This window comes from Chlorocebus sabaeus, chromosome 5, assembly GCF_047675955.1.
Source record: "Chlorocebus sabaeus isolate Y175 chromosome 5, mChlSab1.0.hap1, whole genome shotgun sequence".
NCBI classification, from domain to species: domain Eukaryota; kingdom Metazoa; phylum Chordata; class Mammalia; order Primates; family Cercopithecidae; genus Chlorocebus; species Chlorocebus sabaeus.
In genome coordinates, this window is record NC_132908.1 from 74515313 (window position 1) to 74542110 (window position 26798).

At 44.9% G+C, this 26798-nt stretch overlaps 1 protein-coding gene across 1 annotated transcript in view; it reads left to right on the top strand.

The window, feature by feature from the left end:
- The window catches only part of VAT1L (vesicle amine transport 1 like), a 185737-nt gene that overhangs the window by 62038 nt on the left and 96901 nt on the right, over positions 1–26798 (top strand). The window contains exons 4-6 of the mRNA XM_007994140.3: positions 9983–10125; positions 22940–23043; positions 25316–25371. Coding sequence (XP_007992331.1) covers positions 9983–10125; positions 22940–23043; positions 25316–25371 — 303 coding nt within the window. The remainder of the gene's footprint in view (positions 1–9982; positions 10126–22939; positions 23044–25315; positions 25372–26798) is intronic.

Here is a 26798-nt window from a genome sequence, read left to right on the forward strand (position 1 = left end):
AGAGAAGAGAAGGGAGGAGAAGGAAGGGAGGAGAGGGGAGGGCAAAAAACTAGAGAAGAGAAGCAAACAGGAGAGGAGAATTAGGGTACAGAGTAAAGGATGGTTGGGTGGTGACATGTATGAGTCTGGGACAAAGCAGAAATAGATGAACTCTTCTGGGGAACTCTGGGAAGGCTTCCCAGAAGAGGTGGTCTTGGAGGACAAAGGGGATGAAACCAGCTTATTGAGCAACCGCTCTGGGCCATCCCCAGGTGAACACATCACATGTGTTACCCATACTGACCCACACCTGGCCTTGTGGAGTAGCCATTATCATCCTCGATCTAAAGAGGAGGAATCTGAGACTCAGCTAGGCTCACCTTGCCCGAGATCAACCAGGTAATGAGAGCCCCGGACTGACTCAGGTATGAGAACCAGAAGGTTTACCTCGGTACGCAACCTCTGCATCATCACATTTTCTGTTTCATTGCCTTAGATGCTGGTAACAAAGCACAAAGAACTTGGGCTCAGCAATAAGGAGGCTTGCATTTAAACCTCATCACTTGCAGTTGCTCGTACTTAGACTTTCTGAGCCTCGGTTTCCAACGATCCTGGCAAGATTACTCTGAGTAAATCCCCTTGCTCTTTCTGAGCCTTTCTTCCAGATGGCAATATGATGTTGGCTGGATAGAATGGGATGTGTGTAAAGTACCCAGCATAGTGCTTGACAAAACGTAACTTACCAGGAAGAGGTGGTTCCCTTTCCTTCTCTCCTTTTAGCCTACAGACCCACAGCTGTCCTGTCGCATAGGGCAGTGGTTAAACTGTGGAAGCTGGAGCCAGACTACTTGGATTCGGATCTTCTCCCTGGTATTGCTATGTGACTTTAGGCTGTTATCTAACTTCCCTGTGCTTCAGTTCTTCTATCTAGGAAATGAGGATGAATTAGTACCTACCTCATGAAGGTTATGATGAGGATCGAATGAGCTATTTATAGGGTATGTTGAGCCCTGCCAGGTACACAGTAAGCTCTGTGCAGCTGGAGTTGAATGAATCAACCTATATGCTTCACCACTTTGCCTCACTTGCTTCTTAATCCAGTACCTTTGCAATGAGCTGAGAGCAGTCTAACCAGAGGAAAAGGTTTACATTGTCATCTTTGCAGTCACTTGCTGGAGCAGAGCTGTGACGGGCTAGGAAAATCCGGTTCACCGTGGCCAAGCTTCAAAAGCCTCAGACCCTACTAATGGGGATGGGGGCTGATTTTCTCTTCCTGCTTCTCTGATCACAGAAGACTGTGATGGTCACGCCCTGATCTACAGGATCCCACACGCTAAACCCATAGACTCTGATGTCAGCCTCAACTAGGAAAAGAGGAAGTGGATTGTTACAATGCCATAATTGAGCACATTAGAAGAAGGATGCCTTTATAGAGCAGTGCATCTCAGCGCCGTCAGCACGTTAGGATTCTCCAGGGAATGTATAATTATATACGAATAGTCAGGCTGCATCCAGCTTTTAAATAAAATATCTGATTGTCAGATATTCTGAGCATCATGGGACCTTTCTCCTCTAAATCACAGGGAATGTGCCAATGATTTACCGTGATGATTTACGTCAGTGGTTCTCACCTCGAGCTGCAGCAGAATCCCCTAGAGGGCCTGTCCAAACTCAGGCTGCAGGGCCCCATCCTGGGAGTTTCTGATTCCATACCTCTGGGGTGGAGCCTAGGAATCTGCATTACAGCAATTGTGATGCAGGTGATGTTGAGGCTGCTGGCTCTGGCACCACACACTGAGAAGCACGGATCCGTACAATGAATAAAAGAGAAAAAAATAAGACACCGTCCACCAAGTCTTCCCAAAGAATATGTCTACTTCTTTTGGGGATTAAAAACAATTAGGCCAGGCGCCATGACTCACACCTATAATCCTAGCACTTTGGGAGGCCAAGGAGGGCAGATCACGAGGTCAGGATTTCGAGACCAGCCTGGCCAGCAAGGTGAAACCCCGTCTTTACTAAAAATACAAAAAGTAGCCAGGCGTGGTGGCATGCGCCTGTAATCCCAACTGCTCGAGCGGCTGAGGCAGGAAAATTGCTTGAACCCGGAAGGTGGAGGTTGCAGTGAGCCAAGATCGCACCACTGCACTCTAGCCTGGGCAAGAAAGCGAGACTGTCTCAAAAAAAAAAAAAAAAAAAAAAAAATTGTCCATACTTATATTTTGATCTATTGAAAAATGGCTGTCCCACTCTTTTCAATTTTTCTTCCCTCTCTCCTATCTCAGCCGTGCACCCCTGTAACTTCCTGCTGTTGAAATTCTCAGCACCTGTGTGTCACAGCACATGTCACGTGTAGGTCAACAGCTTTGCAGTGACAAACAAAGAAAAAGAAAAACTGACTGACGCTTGAAGCATTGTCAGTGAGAACATAGAATAGTCTTTGCTGCCTTCGGTGGCAGGTCACATGGATCAGCCCACACAGTGGGGTTTGAATTTCTTCTTCTTACAACAATTGAGTCCCTGAATTGTTGAGCAGACAAATGACAGCGTGATCTGAAAAAAATGTTTCTGACACTGTATCTAAACCTCAATATGGGAGCTTGTATTGTCGTAAGAAAAACGTAAGTATGGCTCGTGCATCCAATGGACTTGATTTTGTGATAATTTTCAGTTATTTTTGCTCATCTAAGTACCTCCATGCATTGATGAAGATGGAAAAATAAAGTGATAATCTTTGGAAGAAGAAAATCTTACCTCACCATCCCCTCCAGGTCTCCTCTCACAACATTCACAAATTCATTCTGCTCATTTATTTCCATTCTTTGACTACATTAATGATCTGCGGTTTTCATGAGCTGTTTAGTGAAAACAACTTTTAGAAGAGATATACAAAATTCTGTTTGTAAGATGATCTTGAAAATGGTCAAGTTAGTAATAGAAAGTTCCATTTTCATCAAACTTGAGATAGTGACTCAACTTTCATACTTTTTGGGAGATTTCTCCAAATAGACTGCTTTTGGCCCAGCTAAATAACTAGTCAATGTGATCAAGAAATTTTAGAACTGAAGAGACCATAGAGATCATTAAGTCCAAGTTCCCATTTTAAAAATGTGAAACTGGCTGCGCGTGGTGGCTCATGCCTACAGATCACGAGTCAGGAGTTCGAGACCAACCTGGCCAATATGGTGAAACCCCATCTCTAATAAAAATACAAAAATCAGCTGGTCATGGTGGTGTGTGCCTGTAGTCCCACCTACTCAGGAGACTGAGGCAGGAGAATCACTTGGACCCGGGAAGCAGAGGTTGCAGTGAGCTGAGATCACGCCACTGCACTCCAGCCTAGGTGACAGAGTGAGATTCCATCTCAAAAAGAAGAAAAAAGGGAAACCAAGGCACAGAGCGATGATGAGTTTGCCCCTAGTCACACAACCCATTTCAGAAACTTGACCACAGGTGAGTCCTTTCCTTTTCCTTATCTATCTCCCCGGACATGCCCAGACACTCCACTTTAATGCATGCCCCTCATTGTCTGCATATGTGCAAAAACATAGTACACCAATGTGGTCTTTTGCTAGTGGTTCAGTGGAATTGGGGCTCTCATTCTCATGGTTTAGGTGTATAATTGTACTTTTAATGGTTTATTTATTTTATTAATATCTGTCATCTTCATTACAATGCAAGTTCCAAGATAGGGACCATATATATAAATAATTTGTTTATATTTCTGGCGCCTCCGATAATGTTTGATCCAGTAGAGATGCTCATTAAATAGCACTGTAGTCACTCCTGTAATCCCAGCACTTTGGGAAGCCGAGGCGGGCAGATCACGAGGTCAAGAGATTGAGACCATCCTGGCTAACACGGTGAAACCCCATCTCTACTGAAAATACAAAAATTAGCCGGGCGTGGTGGCAGGCGCCTGTAGTCCTAGCTACTCAGGAGGCTGAGGCAGGAGAATCGCTTGAACCTGGCAGGCGGAGGTTGTAGTGAGCTGAGACTGTGCCATTGTACTCTAGCCTGGCAATAGAGTAAGACTCCATCAAAAAAAAAAAAAAAAAAAAAAAAAAGGCCGGGCGCGGTGGCTCACGCCTGTAATCCCAGCACTTTGGGAGGCCGAGGCGGGCGGATCACAAGGTCAGGAGATCGAGACCATGGTGAAACCCCGTCTCTACTAAAAAAAATACAAAAAATGAGCCGGGCGCAGTGGCGGGCACCTGTAGTCCCAGCTACTCGGGAGGCTGAGGCAGGAGAATGGCGTGAACCCGGGAGGCGGAGCTTGCAGTGAGCCGAGATTGCGCCACTGCACTCCAGCCTGGGCGACAGAGCGAGACTCCGTCTCAAAAAAAAAAAAAAAAAAAAAAAAAAGCACTGTAGTGATGGAATGAATGACTCAATGAAGTAACACAGAGGCTGGGATTCAAAGGATACAAGGAATAAACTGGGAGAAAAGACAGGAAAGAGGATTCCAAGCAGTGGGGACTGTATGTGCAAAGATCCTGCAGTGAAAGAGGGGGTGGCACTTAGGAAGAACTGATTGTTCTTCCCTGTGGTCAAGGTAGAGTTCTGGAATACGGTGAGAAACAAGGCTGGAGGAGTAGATGGTATTTACATTATAGAAACTTTCCTAAGCCATTCATTCTCTGTCCTTACTCAGTCGAGTTTCTGGTGCTAAATCCTGAATGTCAGTGCACTGGTAGGATCATCTAGCCTACATTCCTACTTAGAGGGTAAAAAGAATTTCAGCTGGGCCCCATCCCAGTCCCAAAACTGTTATAGCTAAAAACTGCTACTTACTCAGTACTTAATATGTACCAGGCAGCGTAGGAAGCCTTTGAAGAGATGGATTCAGTCCTCTAATCATTCATTTACATGCTTAGCTTTGCTGGAATATGATCTTGCTTTAAAAGGCTAGTCTGTCAATCAGGGTCATGTCTCAGGGACCCAGATCAGCTCCCTTGTTACCACAGTCCCTGGATTCCCTGCTGCCTGTGCTCTGCTTAAGGAGACCTCAGCAGCTCTGCAATAAGGACTGAGTTGATTAACATCTGGTTGAAAATCTCTTCGCCCATATGAACCTGAGACAAAGTCGTCCGAAGAGCAACTGATGGCAAGACCCGCAGTTGTCTCTAAGATGGCAACTCGAGTGCTTAGCTGCACAGATAAGAAGATTAAGCAGAGCGGCCTCGAAGCCAGGGATACCTGGATTTGATTCCCAGCTTTATCATTCACAAGCCAGGTAACCTTGGCCAACTTTCTTTTTCTCTCTGAGTCCCCATGTTTAGATATGAAAAGAAGACAAAAATACTTACACTAAAGCTGGTTTAAGGATTTAACGAAGCACTTTAGTACAGTATCTGCCCCATGGTGGGACAAAAGAAGCCGCAGCTGCTATTAATGCTCTATTGTTAGCCATACGGAAGAGAAGGGCAGATGTGGTGCAGAATTCTTACGTTTGAAAGAAGGAAGGAAAATCCATTAAAAACAAGTGCATGCAAATCATCATTTACTGCCGCGACGAGGAGAATGGATTGTCTTGGTCATTTTATGTTCTGGTTCTGGAGGTAAATTGTAAGGTCCTCTTTATTGAAAGTTCATTCTGTCTTCCACAAATGTTTATTGAGTCCATGCTATTTGCTAGGCACGTAGGAGAAACGAGGATAAATGAGCTGCTGATCCTGCATTCACCTCAGGAGCTGGGGAAGGGAGAACACGGCTTTTCTATAAATGTGTGGGAAGGCCCTTTTCCACTTAAATACAGAATGCTGAGCGTTATTTAACATTTACTGAAGATGTTATCAGGGCCTCTCATTGCCTAAGACAGGTGATGGAGAACAGAAAGGCTGCAAGTAGACGTGATGAATTTATGTTTTCCATCCATTAATCTTTAGGTAATAGTATAGATTATTATATATTATACATAATACTTATATAGCATCCTAATTTTAATTGTGTTATTAGTAATTCTATTTCTATATTATTAAATAGATGACATATATTATTATACATATACACATCATGGCTATATATATTAATTGTACATTATCTAGTTATAAGTAATTGTTATATATTTATTATCTAATACTCACATATTATATGTTATAAGTACATAAGTGATCTGGAATACCTATATTATCTCTCTCTCTTTTTTTTTTTTTTTTTTTTTTACCATGTGCATGTTTTTCTTTAAAATAGAAATAGTGAAGTTCTGCTTGAGTCAGAACCTGCATAGGTTAATTAAATCCACGCTTTAGTCCAACTCTACAACACTAAAGGACATGAAGGCTGCAAAACGATTGGGAAGGGCTGCCCCCATACACTCAACTCCTCCAGTTTCTCATGCATCTGTCCACCAAGTTTTACCAGACATTTACTGTGTGTCAGGCTCTGCCCTGGGCACAGGAGCAGAGGGCCAGTGGAGACACAGTCCCTGCCCCCACAGAACTCACAGATGGGGCAGGCAGAAGCCACAGAGGCCGTGGTAGCCACGCTTTGGGAGAAAGGAACCACAAGTCAACAGGGGCACAAAAGAGGGCAACCGACTCTATCTGGGATGCTGGAAAGGATTCCTGGGGATGGAGATGCCTGAGTGGGAAAGGCTCTGATTGGAAGAAAAAAGAGGAAGGGAGGGCATAATGAGAAAGAGGAAAGCATGTGGGGAAACTGGCGTTGATGCTAAAATAGCATAGTCATTGCAGGATCTGATGGCAGGATAATGGATATGCTGCTACTGCGAATATAGTAAGACCAAGAAAAATAGTAAGAGAGGACTTAGGAGTAGTGATAGCAAGCATGTATTGAGCATTGATTGTTCTAGGCACTTGGATGCATTATAACACGTAATCTCACAGTAAACCTAGACCGTGTAGAGTATTGCTATACAAATATTTTAGATGAGTGAACAGAGGTGCCAATACGTTGCTCAGCTGGTACGTGTGGCAGCCAGGAGAGAAGCAGATCAAGCTGTTACTCTAGTGGTGTTGGCGCAGGCACCTACCCTCTATAAACCTCAGCTTCTTCCTCAGTAAACTAAGGTGAGGCTGGGCACAATGGCTCATGCCTGTAATCCTAGTGCTTTGGGAAGCCAAGATAGGTGGATCACTTGAGGCCAGGAATTCTAGACCAGCCTGGGTAACATAGTGAGACCCCATCTTTACAAAAAAAAATTTTTTAAAAGGCTGGGTGCAGTGGCTCACACCTGTAATCCCAGCACGTTGGGAGGCCGAGGCAAGCAAATCACCTGAGGCTGGGAGTTCAAGACCAGCCTGACCAACATGGAGAAACCCTGTCTCTACTAAAAATACAAAATTAGCCGGGCGTGGTGGTGCATGCCTGTAATCCTAGCTACTCAGGAGTCTGAGGCAGGAGAATTGCTTGAACCCAGGAGACGGAGGTTGTGGTGAGCCGAGATTGCACCGCTGCACTCCAGGCTGGACAACAAGAGTAAAACTCTGTCTCAAAAAGAAAAACTATTTGGGTGTGGTGGCATGTACCTGTAGTCCCAGCTACTGGGGAGGCTGACGCAGGACGATCACTTGAGCCCAGGAGTTCAAGGTTGCAGTGAGCCATGATTGAGCCACTACACTCCAACCTGGGTGACAGAGTGAGACCCCGTCTCTAATAACAAACAAAAGTAAGATGAAAGGTCATTCTGAGAATGCCAGGGTTGAGGGCTGCATAATGCCATGGTCGTGGCAAACGCTAGTCGTGGTGGCTGAAGTTCCGTGTGTGTTAGGGAGTAGAGATTGGAAAAGTGGAGGAAATAAGTGAATGAGGAAGCCTGGGTCAGATAATAGGGGCCAGCCCTGTGTGATAAACTAGGTGGTATGCATTTTATTCTGAAAGCTGCGATGGACATTGGGAAGTCCAAAATAAATAGTGACATGTTCAGTGTTGTATTTGAGAAATGTCACTCTGACCACAGAAGGAGTTTTGGAAACAGCCAAGTCACGTGGAGGAGTGTTGTCATAGTCCAGGGTGAGAAGCGTGACCACCCAGACTAAGAGACAGTCATACGAGCTGTCAAGGACAAAGAGATAGCGCAGTTGCTGAATATAGGGACGTGGGGGTGAGGGAGGAAGAGGAGGCCAGGATGTGGCCCAGATTCCTGGCTTTAGCGCTGGGGAATGGTGCCGTCCATCCACTGAAGCAGGAAACACAGTAAGAGGAGTGTTACCGGTTAAATTGCATCCCACCCCCACCACTCCAAATTCTTATGTTGAAGCCCTAACCCCCAGCACCTCAGAACGTCACTTTATTTGGAGATAGGGTCTTTACAAAGGCAATTAAGTTACATTGAGGTCATTGGAGTGGGCCCTCATCCAATATGGCTGGTGTCCTTATGGGAAGGGGAAATTCAGACACAGAGCGTCATAAAGGGAAGACAGAGTGGAGAGACGCAGGGAGAAGAGGTACATCTACAAGTCGAGGAGAAAGCCCTGGAATAGATCTTTGGCTCACAGCCCTCAGAAGGAACCAACCCTGCCAATACTTTGATTTTAGACTTTGTGCCTCCAGAACTGTGAGAAAAGGAATTTCTGATGTTTAAGCCACTGGGTCTGTAGAACTTTGTTACAGCAGCACTAGGAAACTGACTCATCTCTGAATGAGTTCATTCAGAGATGGGCACAAGTTAGGTTTGGATCAGTTGAGTCTGATGTGTTGCTTTTGGGACAGCCAGGTGGAGACAAATGCCAAAATGATAGAGATGCAAGTCCAGGACTCAGTGGGCAGCTTGGGACTGGAGATTTACACATGCCAATCACTTTGGACAGTCTGGCATCCATAGCACAGTGCAAGCAGTACAGAATAGAAATCTGAAAAATAGTTGAATGAATGTATGTCCTATTTGCCTAAGGACAGAGGGCAGAAGGGAATACAGGGATACTGGAACTAATTGTAATTTCCTGTCCTAGTACTAAGAAAGTTATCATCGCAAGCCCTGTCCGTATGGAGCTGTAACTGTGACATCTCTGAGGCCAGCAAATTTTAGAGAATTGCTGCATTGGTTGCTGATATTTACACTCCCTAGAAAACATAGTCTTTTCTTTGTTTTATGAAATCTAGAAGGCAGGAGAATTAAATATCAATGCTATTCTTTGGACAGAAAACTATAGCCTGTCCAGAGTCTCAGGTTCATGCCCATATTCTGAAATGTTGACCTCCAAGGGGATGTGCCAGCAACATGTTTACTTTAGGTAGGAACTTTAGAGCCTGCTTAGCTTAAAATGTCAAAATAAGTAGACGGCATAACACAATGGAAAATGGCAATAACGGAAACCAGGACACCTTACTTTGAATCGCAGATTTGCCTCTGAAAAAATGGGTAACTTTAACCTTTCTGAATGTCTTTTCCTTTATCTATAGAGCAGTCATGGGGAGGGGGTAATTGGATGATCTTCCAACTCTGACATTCTATGATTCTCTCAATGTTTCCTTTAATTGCAACGGGGTGATAAGATAACATTTCCATAAATTGACCTGCCAACCTGATTAAGTCCGCCAGCATGAAGACATGAAAATAAGATGATAGGCAGAAATTAACATCGCAGATGACTCTAGTAGAATAGTTTTCCTCCTTAAAATGGCAGATGGAACACCAGAAATAGACAACACTTGGTTTTAGAGGCTGAGGTTTGGGAGGCTGAGGAGGGTGGATTGCCTGAGCTCAGGAGTTTGAGACCAGCCTGGGCAACACGGTGAAACCCCATCTCTAAGAAAAATACAAAAAATTAGCTGGGTGTGGCAGCATGTGCCTGTAGTCCCAGCTACTTGGGAGGCTGAGGCAGGAGAATGGCTAGAACCCGGGAGGCAGAGGTTGCAGTGAGCTGAGATCATTCCAGCCTGAGTGACAGAGTGAGACTCCATTGCTTAAAAAAAAAAAAAAAAAAAAAAAAAAAAAAAAAAATCAATAGTGCAAATGGAGAAATCCTGCTCTACACCCAGCAAGATTGGCTATGAACTGGTGGCTCCTATGTGTGACATAGCTATTGTCTTTTCCTTCCAGGGTCAAGCTGTGGCTCAGCTGTGTTCCACTGTCCCCAATGTGACTGTCTTTGGAACAGCCTCTACTTTCAAGCATGAAGCAATCAAAGACTCTGTGACCCACCTCTTTGACAGAAATGCAGACTATGTGCAAGAAGTTAAAAGGTAAGATGTTTGCTTTTGAAAAAGCACTAGGCTGGCCCTTGCTGTGCTCTCAAAGAGCAGTAGCACTTATTTAAAGGAGGGATCATCATAATAATAATAATAATAATAGTAATATATAACAAACATATATTGGGAGCTTAGTATTATTAGCTCTGTGCCAAATACTTCAAATGCATTAGTTCATTTAATCCTCTTAACCCCATTATCACCAAGGAACGGATTGACTAAGTAACTTGCAAAGGTAATGTATTAAAGTTACGCTAGCTCCTATTTGACCATCTTAATGCACAGAAGTTTATTTCTCATTCATTCACATGACAGCTTAAGGTGGATATTTCGTAGATGATCTTCTGTAAGAGCATTCAGAGACCCAGGCTCTTTTCATCTTGTGGTTCCACTGTTGTCTTGGGTCTTAAGGTCCTTTGCTTCTAGCCAACAGATGGGCAGAGAGCACCAAAGGGTCATGAAGAGGAGGTTTTATGGGCCAGTCCCAGAAAGAACACACACCCTTCTCATAGTCTAGCACTACTGCTCAGGTCATTGGCTACGCCTTACTGCAAGCAAATTGAGAAACCTTGTCATTGTGTGCACCCAGAAAGGCCTGGCACTGGCAGTAAAGGGTGGAGCCTGGAGTCAAGCCAGGCATTTCAACTTTGGAGCCCGTGATTTTCCTGTACAGATGGCACCTCTCTGAAGAGTGAAGCATGAGCCAGAATTACCCATAGGAAGAAAGGGGCAGGGAGGGGGCTGCTCTGGGAAAGGAAAGTCTTGTGCATGCATACTGAGGAACTCAAGAGCCTCAGAGGCTGGGAGAACTACAAGAAGGCTTACTGGGGTGCAAGTCCAGGGATGTCTTGTTATCTCATCTAATTATAAGTATTGGCACAGGGACACCTGGCGGGAAAGGGAAGGAGGGGCATGAGGTGAGGCTGAGCAAGGAGACAGGTATTATGCACATAAAGACCACGTACACCAATCTAGCAAATGTGGACTCCAACCTGGGTGTGACCAAGAGCCACTGACGAACTGAAGTGGAGCTATGATTGACTTGAGTTTTGAACAATCACTGGTGGTACAGAGGGGATGGATGGGAGGAGGGAAGCTGGGGCCGCAAGATCATGTGCTGGTTATTGCAGTCACCTGGGGGAATGGTGGTTTATAACCTGTGATTCTGAAGTCATTGATCATGGCTACATGTGTGTCAACACAGAGAATCAGATGGAGACCCAGCTGCCATCATGGTTTCAGATGATTTTGTGTGTCTCACTCTGGCTGTTGCTCTGGGCTCCAGGCTAGTTCTCAGGGTCCATGCCACTCACAGCTCCTGAGAGGATTCAGATTTGGGCCAGAGCCATTGTTTCGGCATTCTCATTTTCCAACACAAAATTGCTACGTACAAAGGTATTACGTAGTCCAGATAGAATCATAATAAAGAAACAAGGCTGGGCACAGTGGCTCATGCCTATAATCCCAGCACTTTGGGAGGTCCAGGAGGGCAGATCACTTGAGCCCAGGAGTTTGAGACCAGCCTGGCCAACATGGTGAAGCCCCATCTCTACTTGCGCTCCCCTCCAAAAATACAAAACTTGGCTGAGCATGGTGATGCATGCCTGCAGTCTCAGCTACTCAGAAGGCTGAGGTGGGTGGATTGCTTGATCCTGGGGGTAGAGGTTGCTGTGAGCTATCATGCCACTGCACTCCAGCATGGGTGACAGACAGCAAAAGCCTGTCTCAAAAAGGAAACGATTTTCTTCAAATCACAGATTAAGCTGGGAAAACTGAAGGACAAGCGGATGGGAGAGCTGGTTATTTGAAGTGATAGTTTTAGAACAGATTTGGTGAAACTTGGGAAGTTTCTTAAAAAGGTGGGGGTGGTTCTGATGGTCTGAGTTTTCAGATTTATTTTTAAATTTTGAATGCAGAGCATTGCATACAATTTAAGGTTGTCCCAATAGTTCCAGCAGGATGTGAAAGGAAAGCTTAAAGCTAGATATTAGAAGTTGACCCTCTGTTTCTCAGATGTCTAGAGGCTGCAGGCTAATTCTGAGGACATCCATTTGCCCAGTTCCGTAGCTCTCAGGTAGTTTTTTTTTTCTTTTGAGATGGAGCCTCGCTCTGTTGCCCAGAGCGCAGTGGTGCAGTCTCCACTCACTGCAAGCTCCTCCTCCCAGGTTCACACCATTCTCCTGCCCCAGCCTCCCAAGTAGCTGGGACTACAGGCGCCCACCACCGTGCCTGGCTAATTTTTTGTATTTTTAGTAGAGATGGGGTTTCACTGTGTTAGCCAGGGTGGTCTCGATCTCCTGACCTCGTGATCTGCCCGCCTCGGCCTTCCAAAGTGCTGGGATTACAGGCTTGAGCCACCACGCCTGGTCAGTTCTTCCTATCTTTAACTCAAGTCTCTTAAGCTATGGTCTGGAAAATGAACTATCATTGTCCCTTCAGTCATTTTTTCTTTGACTTCCTTAAGTGATATTTTTGCAAGCATTCTTTCATGTATGCATGCATACAATTGCTTAATACATCTGTGCTTTGTGTCTGTGGTGTCCTGGAGACTGTGCCAGGGCCAGAGATCCAGCAATACCACCTTGAGAGTCAGTGTCCTTGTGGAATGTAGTCTTAATGGAAGGAGAGGGGACAAAAAATAAAACCATAAAGAGAAATAACTGATTCACATTTTCGACATGTGCTCTGGTAGTGAAATGCAAGGTGCTAGCGAATACTTACTGATGGAGAAGTCAAAAACACTGTCAATCATAGACTGGGATTTTGGCTGAGAGTTGAGGGGTGAGAAGTTGGCCAAAGGAAGAACATTTCTGACTAGCAGGGATGCCATGGGCTAGGGTCCCACCTCGGGAAAAGCTTGCTGAACTTATGAACCCGAAAGGAGGCCAGTGCAGCAGGCAGGATGTGGGGAGTGGGAAGAGAAGGGAGATGGCATCTCTTCTGAAAAACTAATAGCCTGTAACCAGGGAACTCCTGCCTGCCCCATTTCCTCAGCCTCCTTCCCATCCTCTCATCTTCCCACTGCCCTAGATCTACTCTCTTAGCCCCCAAATCACTGGGGTCTGCTAATATCAGAGGAACAGAAGGCATTTGAGACCCACCTCACCCTCACCTTCCTTCAAAGGTGACTTCCCACAATTCATTGTGTTTTTAAATAGAGACCTTGGGATTACACTCAGAATGCCCAGGAAGTCACAAGTACGTTTACATGACCCTCCATCCCAGCAATCCTACACTCAGGAAATAAGAAGAGCAAAGCTACAGGTACAAGGCTGCCTGTTACAGAGCCAAACACTGCTTCTGCTTTGTTGTAAGTGCTCAGCACATGTTGACAGAGTGAATTACAGCATTGTCTGCAATAGTGAAAATTCAGAACCGGCCTCCACAATCAACAGAAGGGAAACAGTTCAGTCGATTATGCTACACCCACATACTTGAGTATTGTGCAGTCCCTTAAAAAATAATAATTATGAAGACAGCCACAAAATGAAAAAGATGCCCATGGTAGCACATTGAGTGAAAAAAGCAGAATGCCAAATTCCATCTACTCTGTGATCACAGCTTTGTACAAATTCTCGGTGCATGTAGACCTAAAATGAAAGGAAAGGGAAAATATCCAACTGCCAACATGCAGTAGGAGTGGAATGCAGAGTGATTTCTCTTTATTTTTCGATCACAGATATTGTTACCCTATTATGTGTACAATGAAGCAGAAAAAAATAAAAAGAGAAAATTTCTGGAGATGAAAACTCTTTTATAAGCAGGTGAATCGGGAAGCCTCCTTTGAACACATTCTCAGCCTTGAGGCAGGTGTTGTAAAGGGAATAGAAAAAAAAACATATTTATGATACAGACCTAACCTTTACGTCAGTTACTTTCTCTCTCTTTAGGAGGAGAGAGATGATTATGAGTGAAACCAAGCCAAAGCGTTAGAAACCTTGAGTTGTGTGTACCTAACTGCAAGGGCTTTAGAAATAAGGAAAAGAGAAAGATCAGAGAGAGCATGTCAAGATGGACAGCTCCTCAGGTGCACTTGAAGGTTGCAATCGATTTCAGTAGGTAGAGGGAAGCGTGAGAGAATCCACACAAGGGAATCTCGGACAGAACAGGGCAGATAATAATAGCCACGCTTTGTTGATCTCCTGCTGTCCTGCTACGAGTTCAATTAGACCATTTTATGTGCACTTGAGACAATCCGGCAAGGTGAACATTCCTCATTTTACAGATAAGGAAATTGAGAGGTAGGACTACATTTGGCCTTGGAGGTGCGTGATTCTATCAGCTTTCTATTCTGCAAAACTCCTCTTGGTTTACAAGAGGACTCAAGGCAACTTTTGGGTGTGAAGGATATGTTCATTACGCGGACGGTGGGGAGGGTTTCACAGGTGTGAACATATTTCCTCTCCCATCAAATTGTACACTTTAAATATGTAGTTTATTGTATGTCAATTATAACTCAATAAAGCGATTGAAAAAAACCTGCCTTTAAAAAAATCAAATAACATTTTAAAACTTCTTTGGCTAGAAATGGGTACACAGTATTATTTCAGAACATTTGTTCATTCATTCATCCATTCATTCGTGTAGAGATGCTTCTCGATTTACAATGGAGTTACATCCCTGTAAACCCATCAGAAGCTTACAATATCATGAGTCAAAAATATATTTCAGGCCGGGCTTCAGTGGCTCATGCCTGTAAATCCAGGACTTTAGGGAGGCCGAGGCAGGAAGATCACTTGAGGTCAGCAGTTCAAGACCAGCCTGGCCAACATGGTGAAACCCCGTCTCTACTAAAAATACAAAACTTAGCCAGGTGTGGTGGTGCACACCTGTAATCCCAGCTACTCAGGTGACTGAGGCAGGAGAATTGCTTGAACCCAGGAGGTGGAGGCTGCAGTGAGCCAAGATTATGCCATTGTACTCCAGCCTGGGCAACAGAGCAAGACTATCTTTAAAAGAAAGAAAAAAGAAAACCCACAAAACAGAACATTTTAAAACTTCATTGAGTGGGAAATGGGTACACAACACATTATTATTTCAGACCTTTTGTTTTTTCATGTATTCCTGTACAGATGCTTCTCAACTTACAATGGTGTTACATCCTTGTAAACTCATCATAAGTTTAAAATACCATGAGTCAAAAATGTATTTAATACACCTAACCTACTGAATATCATAGCTTAGCTTAGCCTACCCTAAATTTACATTAGCCTACAGTTGGGCAAAATAATCTAACACAAAGCCTATTTTACCATAAAGTGTTGAAAACACTAATGGATCCCATTAGATGCCAGTAGCACCCCCCTGCCCTTCAAGTCATGAAAATATGAAACGTCTCCAGACCCTAGTGGAGAACTGGGCTAGATTGATGAGGCCCTTGAAAGCTCTTAAATGGAGTAAACATTGCATTATGTCAGAAATGTAGAGTTCCTTGCAGATTTGAAGCACTTAAGCACTGTTTTGAAAGGCGAATCCACAAAAAAACTGATCTGGCTGCCATGTACAGGATGAGTAAGAGAAGAGATCTCCAAAATCAGGAGAATGAGTAGCAGAAAAGGGAAGGGAGAGGCAGTGCCTATAGTGATTTTGAAAGAGAACCAGACAGAATGACTGTGACTAGGGAAAATACTGCAAGATGAGACCGAGAGTTCTTTTCCTTTTTGGTGTTGTTAGACAATGAGCAATGGAAGCTTGACTTCCTTTAGACAAGAAAAATATAGTGTGAAAGTGACAACTCCAGGGGGCCTGCATAACAGGCCTGGGAAAGCGGGACTGGAGCTCCAGTGAGTACAAAGCCACTCCCTTAGGCTGGGTGTGGTAGTTCACGCCTATAATCCCAGCACTTTAGGAAGCCAAGGCGGGAGGATCACTTGGGGCCAGGAGTTTGAGACGAACCTGGGCGGCATAATGAGACTTCCATCTCTAAAAAACAATTAGTTGGGTGTAGTGGGGTACACCTGTAGTCCCAGCTACTTGGGAGGCTGAGACAGGAGGATCTCTTGAGCCTAGGAGTTTGAGGCTGCACTGAGCTATGATCATGCCACTGCACTGCAGCCTGGGCAACAGAACAAGACCCACTCTCAACGATTAAAAAAACAACCACCCACTTCAAACATTTTCCAAATGACTGACCTGAGCTGGCTCTGGAAGTTAGGGAACGGAGATAAAGCACAATCTCTAGCCAAAGGAGCACAAAGCCCACAGAGGAAAGATTCAAACTCCTGATCGAGGGGGAGCAGCTAATTGTTCAAATGACTTGAATCTTGCAGATTCCAGTCATAGGTGAAGCCAAGGGGTATAAGCTCAGAAAAGGCAGAGATCAGACCAACCTCCTGCATTTCTAGCATGATGCCTGGCACGTAATAGCAGCTTATTTTAAAACTGGTGGAAATTAATAAGAGTCTAATCACCTGGAGAGAATAGGGACAAAGGGATCTAGAAGGGATTCCTGGGGGTAGTACTGCTAAGTACATATGGGAACTACTAATAGTAAACACTTACCAAGAAGCCCAGCACACATCAGCACTGGGCTTGGCCCCCTGTGAGAAACCTGTCACGTGCTGGCTGCTGTGCTTGGCACTCTGTGAGAAGCCTACGGTGGAGTAGGTGTTGTGTCCAGTCCTCTATTAGAAGCCTATTGTGTACCAGGCACCGTGTTTGGCACCCTGTACAAAGCCTACTAAGTACCAGGCACTCGGAAATACTCTCATCCTGTGATGGTTAAAGCTGTGGCACAGATGAGTTCTGAGAAAAAGGGATTCAGAAAGAGAAAAATGAGAGGAGAGCCAAAGACCCAGCTGGACAGCAACGTCACCATAAAGGGGAATTCGTTTCTTGGCAAGGTCAAAGGGTTTCTCTCTCAGCACTGGCTCTGTTGGAACCTACCGCCACTCAAGAGAAATTCTTCCCTGATCTGTGTAATCAAGAAGGAAAGAGGCAGCATTCACCATCCAGAGGCCGGGGCTGGGGACACAGGAAGGACAGACATGAAGGTCTTGGATCAGCAACTCTGAAATATCTAGTTGCTGAATTTGGCTCATATAATCCCCGAGCTGGGGCTATTTGTGTTTGCTTTTTAAATCCGCAGAGATTTATGGCAGCAGGAAAAAGCACACAAAGGAATTGCTGCCTTTGGCCTTCTGCCCTACCTTCTTTGCTTTCATGTAATAATTATACATATGCAGGCAGTGGTGAACACCCCCAGAAACCAGAGTCGGGGGGCACAGAAATGATGAGGATGGTCCTTGTTCCTCTGATGAGCCTTCCAGCTCCACTTGTGATTTTCATGATTATTTCATTAAAAGGGCTACTGCAGCGCTTTTCAGTGTGGGAGTAACTGAGACAGGGCTAGTCCCAAGGCTGCTTATGGGACCAGGAACATTCTAAATAGATCCAACTGAGTCCAGTTCAGTACAATCCTTTTATGGGATTTGTCATGACTCAACAGAGATGGAGCGCTTTTCAATTTTGAAATTCTTACCCAAAGGAACATTTCTACCCTTGAAAGGAGCAATAGCTGCTGGAATGGTTTGACAGAAAGAGCCAAAGCATCCTCACCCTCAGGTCCTGAGAATGATATCTGCCTCCGCCCAACTTCTCCCCCTCAGAATCCAATTCCTCTCCCTCCTCCCACCCTCCACCTGGACACTGACCTTCAAAAGGATGCAATGACAGCAGGAAGGAGGGGATTTGTGATTCTGTTGACCCCCAGACATGCATGTGATTCAACTGTAGAAACGCCAAGAGAGAAGTGTGGAAGGGGGCAGGTGGCCTGAATGTGAAGGAGACCCACAAGTGTCTCCTTCTAGTGTTAAGCCCAAGGAAGCACCCCCCAGCTTTGCTCATTCCTGCCGGGTACCTGCATGGCATAGAAGTGACAGTGGTGGTCGCCTCGGGGTTGGCCACTACTTACCCTATGAAACCCTAGTTTGCCTTTGATGCCCTTGACTGGTTTCTAGATGTGATGGAACAAACTAAGGTCTTCCCACTCTATGCAGTGGGCCTTGGGGCGAGTCACCTGACCTCACTAAGTCTCATTTTCCTTGTCCATCAAATGGGGATAATGATGGCCCCAGAGTCAGAAGATCGGCATGAGGCATAAATGTAGCCTGGGCCACAGAGCAAGACCCAGTCTCAATGATGAAACAGGAAGTTCTTAGCGTTCTACTTGCGACATAGTAAGAGCTCAAGAGTGTGGCACACTCTCTTCGGAAGGTCAAGAGCATCAAGCCTCAACTCCAGTAATTTCTGGGTGGGTATCTCCACCCAACCTGAAGGTTGAGTTGGAGAGGTTTTGCATACTCTTTCTTTTCATGCCCTTTTCCCAACCAAAAGACTTGAAGTTGGGGCATTTTGAAAAATGGTAATCAGTCAAAGCTACCATGGACCCAGAGCTTACCATGAGCTGGGCTCTGTGTTCCATTTGCATCAATTCATTCAAGCTTCATAAAGAAAACGCAGGTGTTATCACCATCATCCCCTTACACAGTTGGGGAAACTGAGGCACAGAGAGGCTAAGTAACTCACCTAAGGTCACACAGCATGTAAGTAGCAGAACTGAATGCTTAACACTGATATAAAATGTATATTCCTAAGCCCAGTGCTATGTTGCCCTTGAGCCAACCCTCTCCCCTGCCTACCCACCTCCATGTTAGCTGTTGGTTGTGATAGCTAGTCTTAGGGTCCTTCTAGAAGGAGCCAGTGGCTGGGCCTCCTCATTGCCGTGGTTAGTGTCCCAAAGCCTTCTCACTGTCCTAGGTCAAGCTGTGATACTATTCTCTGAGAAGGGCCTTCCCTTTGTCACCTGGCCAATTTCTGCTCCGAAAACAGACCCGGGAAGAAGCAAGGGAGACAGGAGCACAATGACCCGGCCCATAATGCAAGGTGAAGACCTGACCACCAACCTGAAGCCCAGCAACCAAGAGTGCGTGTGGTTCAACTCCCGCCCGCCTCTGCAGCCCAACCTCAAAGCAATCGGCCCTTTGTTTTCATACTCCAGCCACACTGGCTGCTTCCCAGTCTTCCTTCCACCATAGGGCTTTGCACATCCTGTTCCCTCTGGTTCCCTCTGCTGCCAACCCTCAACAGAGGGTCATCTTCCAATGCTCGTAAGTTGCTCTATTGGAGCAGTGATCACTCTGCGCTTGATCCATTTATAGATGTCTCCTCTTGTAGCCCATGAGCTCCTGGATGGTCATGGCAAACTTCCGCCTTCTCTGTGTATTCCCAACTCAGCATGCACAGTGCCTAGCATGCAGTAAACACTCAGAAAATGGTTATCCAGTGGCTGGAAATTAAGGGTAAATTTGTGGGACTCTGAACTTGGGTCTCTCCTATAAACTCTGGGGGACAACCAGCTTGAAAAGAGAAATTTTTTGGTCTAGATGTTTGATCCAGGCCAAACTTTGATCAAATGTAATCAGACTCTGAATGCATGTGTATTTATCTCAAGACAAAATTTAAGCCTGAATTCTTCAAAGACTAAATTAAATTGCCTGCTTCTCAGAGCTGCTTGCTAAAGTGATGCTTCCATACTTAACACTGGCTTGAACATTTATTAAAGTCTTAAACTCAGAGTGGTGAAAAGGCCGTCATCTTTGGAGTTAAACTAGGCCTAGAATTGAATTCCAGCTATGCTAGTTACGTAAGCCTGGGCAAGATTGCTGCATCCGTAAGCCTTGATTTCACTTTTTAAAAAGTGGAGTTAAAATGTCTGCCTCATAGACTTTTTGTGAGGGTTAATTACAAAATAGCGTTATATAGGAGAGTTCTGAAATATGGGTTTCCTTTCCAAGGAAGCACACATATAGAGACACAGAATAGCAGTCTTAAACTGTTTTCTTCATCGTCTCATTCGTTCGGTTACCCAGTCATTGAAACACTTGTGCACTCCTCTGGTCAATCACTATTTCTTGAGAAGCAACACTATATCCAGCAGGAAGAGAAGGGCTACAGATATTATCATAAGCAGCACAAACATGCCCCATGGGGCTTAAATTTTGGTGGAAAAGAAAGTCAATAAATAAATAATTATAACCTATGGTACGTGCTAGAAAGTATCTCCAGTGTAGACACTAAAGTATAAAGGAAACTAAAATGGAGATACGTTTCAGGTGGAGTGATTAGTTACAGCTCCTCTGGGAGGATCCTATGTGAGTAAGATCTGAAGGATGAGAAGGAGCCAGCTCTAAGGAGAGCAGAGGAAAGGCTGTCCAGGCAGCGATGACAGCACATGCAAAGGCCCTGAGGTCAGAAAGTTCTAGGGACAATCAAAAGGCCAAATGCCAAGCTTGAGCTGTGGGTGGGAGGTGAAGATGGGGAAGTGCACAGGAGTTTACAGGCCACTGCTGGCTATGGACATGCCCTGCTTTTCTGCAGAACCAGAGTCCAGCAGACAGAGCAACAGGTCAAGGTGGGGCTAATACAAGGAGCTATGACTGGCAGTTCATGGGAGAGAATGTGGTCTGCCAAGTAGAATGCAGATATGAGGAGCATCAGGGGATGAAAATTCAAGGCTGGGCAGACCCATCGGGGTATAGCAGGAGGTATGCATGGCCTAATATTGGTGAGGCTGCTTCTGACCTCAGGTGGGCGTCCTGCTAGCAAGGGGAGAGGTCTTGGGGAAATGCAGTTCGCTGGGATGACCTGATGGCTCAGGAGGGCTGGCTGGTAAAAGCAGAGCAGGATCCCACTCCCACAAGAGTGAGCAGACTTGGCAGAAAACAGACCCTGGCAGAAGTGAGGGAGACAGGAGCACGATTACCCAGCCCATAGTGCAAGGTGAAGACCTGACCACTAACCTGAAGCCCAGCAACCAAGAGTCGTGTTGTTCAACTCCCACCTGCCTCTCCAGCCCAACCTCAAAGCAAGCACCCCTTTGTTTTCATACTCCAGCCACACTGGCAACTTCCCAGTCTTCCTCGACCACAGGGCCTTTGCACATGCTGTTCCCTCTACCTAGGACACTATTCCCTTCACTCTTTACCAACTTAACTCCTTCCCTTCTCCAGGGATGCCTCTCTGATAGCCCTGATTGGGAAAAATTCTCAATTTACACAATTCATGCCCTTAGTGGCATGAGACCACATTTCAACTTAACATTTATTTGCGTAATTATTGTTGAATATCTGCCTTTTATACGCTCCAAAAAGAGGAGAAAGCAATACACTACATCCTCCCGTGCCTAGTGCGGTACCCACTGCTGGATATTTACAGAACAAATTAGTTAATTTGTAAAACAAACAAACAAACAAAACAAGAAGTGCCAGTTTGGCTCCTTCGTAACTGGCTTAGATGGGTAATTCTCAGAGTGTGGAGCTGGAATTAGCAGCAGCAGCAGCACCTGGAAACAAACATTAGAAATGCAAACCCCCATCACAGACCTACAGAATCGGAGAAGAAGGCGAGGATTGCAATCTTCGTTTTAATAAACCCTGCGGGTTATTACAGTGCACACTTCGGTGTGAGATCCACTGTCCTAATTCCTTTGTTTTGAACTTTCAGGTGAGACTTAAAAGGACACCCCTGTGCAGATAAGAGCTCTATTAGGCAGGAAGCTAAGCTGATCGTTTTGGATGCACCTTGGTAGTGGGCTGGATTGCGGACATGACATGAGGGCTTTTGAAGGGCACAGTCACATAAAGACTCAGCTGCATGGGGAAGCTGACTTCGTCTCCGCACCCAGGAGATGTGCATGCAGTTTCCTAGTTAGCGACACTGTCGACACAAGACCCAGCTGTTGACACACGCTGCAATGCCTAAATTTTGCTAGGGTGAACTTGGGGGTAGAAAAATTGAGATATTTGCCAAGATAAGTTAATCCTGCAAACTTGCAAACACAAGGAATGCCATTCTTGTCCGAACAGAGCAGGGATCTGCGAGAATAGGATCTCTGTGGGCATGAATATCTTCCCCACAATCTCCAGAGCCTTCGTGTTCTGTAGGCCCCTCCTGTATATCTTCTAACAGTGGGAGCCCAGTAAAAGTTGCTTACATGCATTATTGAGTGAGTGAGTGAATCAATGAATGTATAAATAAATAGAAGAAGAGATCAACAAATGCTTTGTGTAATGCAGTACAAACGTGGCTTCTTTCTACTCCACAGTCTCCTATTGCTGGAGGAAGTTCATCTCTATTTAACCCTCTTCCTCTTAGCATTAGTTTTAGGTTGGACCTGGACGTTGGAGGAAGAGAAGCTTGCAAGTTAGGTTAACGTGCTTTACGTTTTCACTGTAAAGGGAAGTTAGGAGGTAGGAAGGCCAGTCCCTGCTGGAGAAGCAGTCCCACGAAGACAGGGAGCATACTGGTTTGGTTCACTCTACCTCCAGCACCTTGAACAGAGCTAGCAACTAACCCTTGCTCTGCACATAGCAGTCGCTAACTGGAGGTACTGAATGACTGTTCTGTGGCAAGCCTGAGCCTCCTCTTTTGTCACTTCATGTCATTCTTACCACAAAGAAACATACCAGCTCCACATTACAAAGGAGAAAGCTGAAGCTAGAGAATTTGAGTAAAGGAGCTAGATACAAACTCAGACCCACTGACCCCGAGTTCATTTCTCCAGCCCAGGCTGGTTCCCAGTGCCAGCTACCAGCCAGATTCTTAGCTGCCTCCGGTTTTGTGACATTTTTATCATTGGATCCGGGAAGATAAATCCACCTCTTGGGCTCCCGCCCTGTTTGTTGCTACTCCTGGAACTCTCAGGGTTCCTTATTCTGGGAGTCAAACAGTGTGACACAGGAAAGGAAAGGGATTGGTGCTCTGGCTTCTGACAGGTCACAGAATTTTGCTTTGCCTTCTCACCATTTAGAATCTCTACTGAAGGCGTGGACATCGTTTTGGATTGCCTCTGTGGGGACAACACTGGAAAAGGTCTCAGTCTTCTCAAACCCTTGGGAACCTACATTTTATATGGTGAGTGCAAAACAGCAGCAGGGACATGGTCGGCAAGAGGTAACTCTGCACGTGCGCCTGCAAAGACTCTGAAAAGTGAATTGTGCTGATATGTTGGGATAGTGGGATGGGGGTGTTTCATTTTTTTAATGTCTCCTATAATGTTTCTATTGCTGTGAATTCTTTTCAGTTGTAAAAGAACATGTGCCTACTGTCCTAGGTCCTATTATTTCAAATGGGGTAAAGCAAGACCAGGCCAATGTGGTCACTGATATGAGTAGAACCATTACGGGGCATCACTTGTAGAAGGTAGCACAGGTGGAAAATAGGAAGGTCTTCAAAGGAAGTTCAGAAATAAAGAAGGCATGAAGGACCCACAGTAGGTCGGGGAAGAGTGGCTAGGATATGCGGGTTTTAAGGGAGGATCTTCACTATTCGAGAAGTTGCGAAGTACACACTCTTCTTCCCCTAAACTACTCCTGAGCGTCCCACTCAAGACAGAAGCTCTGGATAGATGAAACTCATGTCTGTTTCCATCTCTTTCTACATTCGCTTCTGTGCTCTTAGGAGTGGAAGAGATTTGTGAAAAACAACTGGGAGAAGATTTTCTCCAGCAAAATGAGGCTCCAGGGCCTCCTTTCTTTTTCTTCTCTCCTGTCATAGGCATGCAAACTAATTTAAACATTAGTCTCCACAAACTAAAGTAGGAGTATTTGAAGCTAAATGGCATATTCTGACACTAAACAATATTGGATTTATCCAGCGTTTGAGATTCTTGGTACCTTAGTCCCCTGTTGGTACAACAGAAGAGCCTTAATTCTGGGTAACTCAGAAAAAAACACTAATTCCCTGCTATTACCTGTAGAGCTTATAAAATAAGTATTTGAGGGGTATAAATATGCAAGCATCTCTTTGTCATCTTCAGATCATTGTAACAGAAAGAAAGCCGAGCTCACCAGAGGCAGGGAAACATCCCATTGCTGGAGTGTTCCAGTAATTTCAGTCATGGCCATGTATTTCCTTTGAAGTGGATGTGTAGCTTATTATTATCAATGAGAGTCCCTGCACATTGCGAGGATATCAGATATGACTAACATGTAAGTAAGTCAAATGCAGATGGATAATGTAGTCATCCTTGCTTATCATTTACCAAGAATTCTATTTTTGCCCCAGTTTCATGGTGTCATTTTGGTGAAATTCAACTTGATTATTCAATTTGAGTAGTTCACGATTATCTAATTCATTACATTGATCACTTGGTCACTAATTGATCGAAGTCTAGTACTGTGATGCCCTGTGGTACTCACCCCATAAAAACAGAAGCAATGGTTCGCTATTAGGTTGGTGCAAGGCTAGTTGCGGTCTTTGGCATTAAAAGTCATGACAAAAACCATAATTACTTTTGCACCAACCTAATAACTGGCTACTAGTTTACCCAGGCTAAATAGTTTAAAATACACATGATTATGTAATTAAATAACTCCTCTCTGAGAACTTACTCCCAAATCTTTGGAGACAAGGCAGGAAAGTCGTTGAAAAAGCACCTGTATGGTACTTGAATGTTCCCCATACTATTAAGAGCTCTCTCATTCTCCCCTGCCCCCAAACCCTGTAAAGGATCTTTTCTCTCCACATGAGAATCTTAGGGAATCTTTCCCAACTCTACCTCCCATCTGCCCTCTGAATATTGCTTGTCCAATTGGCAAAAGTGTTTCTCATACCACTTGTCTCAGACCTCTTTGGAGCTGACACATAGGTCACACCATTTTCTTGGTCCCTGGGCCTCTTTTCATTCTCACCTGCAAGCTTCTATACCCATTTTTTCCAATCCATCTATAGTCTAACTCTGCTCCACATCTCCCACCAGTTAGGTACCCAGCCCAGGTCAGAGCCCCAAGCTCCTCACTTGCTAGGGAATCAAATTCAGAATCACAGAGAAGGTTCACTAAGGAGCTCCCTTCTCAGTCTCAAAGAACAGACCTAAAGAGACATTTCGGCAACTCATATTTTATTCAAATGTTGGCCTACATCATATTTTTGCTACATGCCCAATTTTTCAAAGTAATGAAACGGTCACCATGAGAAATGTCACTTTCTCTTTGATTAGGGACACTCAGCTAAAATAGTCAACTTGATGCCTCATTCTCATTCCCCTCACTTTGCCAAGGCTTAATTAAATTTGTTTTCAAGATTTTGCCAGTTCCGGACCAAACAATTGCCATTTTTTTCATGCATAACAAGAGATGTCAATTTTCATTAGCAGTTGCTTAATGTGGGAATCTTTCATTTTCAGGCTCATCCAACATGGTAACTGGAGAGACCAAGAGCTTCTTCAGCTTTGCAAAATCAGTAAGTATCCAGGCACATCTGATGTACTGTTGTGGCATGTTGATTCACATGTTGTGAGCTTTTTGGTTTTTTTTTTTTTTTTTTTTTTTGAGACAGAGTCCCATTCTGTTGCCAGACTGGAGTACAATGGCATGATCTCAGCTCACTGCAACCTCTGACTGGTTCAAGCAATTCTCCTGCCTCAGCCTCCCTAGTAGCTGAGATTACAGGCATGCGCCACCACGCCCAGCTAATTTTTGTATTTTTAGTAGAGATGGGGTTTCACCATGTTGACCAGGATGGTCTCAATGTGTCCTCGTGATCCGCCTACCTCGGACTCCCACAGTGCTGGGATTACAGACGGGAGCCACCACACCCAGCTGTGAGCTCTTCTATCATAAGGCACTGACTTAATCTTGTCTTTCATTTTCATCATTCATTTCCAATAAAGCCTTCACTCCTGCCCTGCTCCCTGCAAATGGACAGGACCAGAATTTAGACTACTTTTGTCTAAATGAAACAGAAACGTGGGAGTGTCAGTGAAACTCAAGAAAGCTTCAGCTTTCAGTCAAAATTGCTTAAGTGTTGGTGTCTTTAATCATTGGTCAAAAATGAACTTAGCATTAGCGAATTTTCTTTGCTCCATAGAGAGGACAGCCTTTCACTTTGCCACTTTCTGACTAGGTCTCTGGGGGTACTGGAGATTTCTCTGTGTCCCCATCCTCTTGAATTGGAGATAGAAATGAGGACCCTATGACCTTAACAAGATACTGGGGTGACTCTTACACTTGGGCAAGCTCATGAACCACTCTCTTGGGTGATCATGCTTTAAATATGGTGGTTCGTTTGTCTGCCATTGCGAAGCAATATCTATCTTCCTATCTGGAGCTATACTTGCTAGAATCATACTAATGTGGGCTTGAACCTGTTTAAGACAGAGTCTAGCTCTCTGCACACAGGTTGGAGTGCAGTGGTGTGATCTTGGCTCACTGCAACCTCCACTTCCTGAACTCTAGCAACCCTCCTGTTTCAGCCTCCCAAGTAGCTGGGATTACAGGTGCGTGCCACTACGCCCGGCTAATTTATTATTTTGGTGGAGACAAGGTTTCACCCTGTTACCCAGGCTGCTTTCGAATTCCTGGGTTCAAGAAATCTGCTTGCCTCATCCTCCCAAAGTGTTGGGATTATAGGCGTGATCCATTGCACCTGGCCAAACTTAATTTTTAAAGTATCATTTCGGCCAGGCGCAGTGGCTCACGCCTGTAATCCCAGCACTTTGGGAGGCTGAGGCGGGCAGATCACAAGGTCAGGAGATTGAGACCATCCTAGCTAACATGGTGAAACCCCGTCTCTACCAAAAATACAAAAAAAATTAGCCGGGCATGGTGGCGGACACCTGTAGCCCCAGCTACTCGGGAGGCTGAGGCAGGAGAATGGCGTGAACCTGG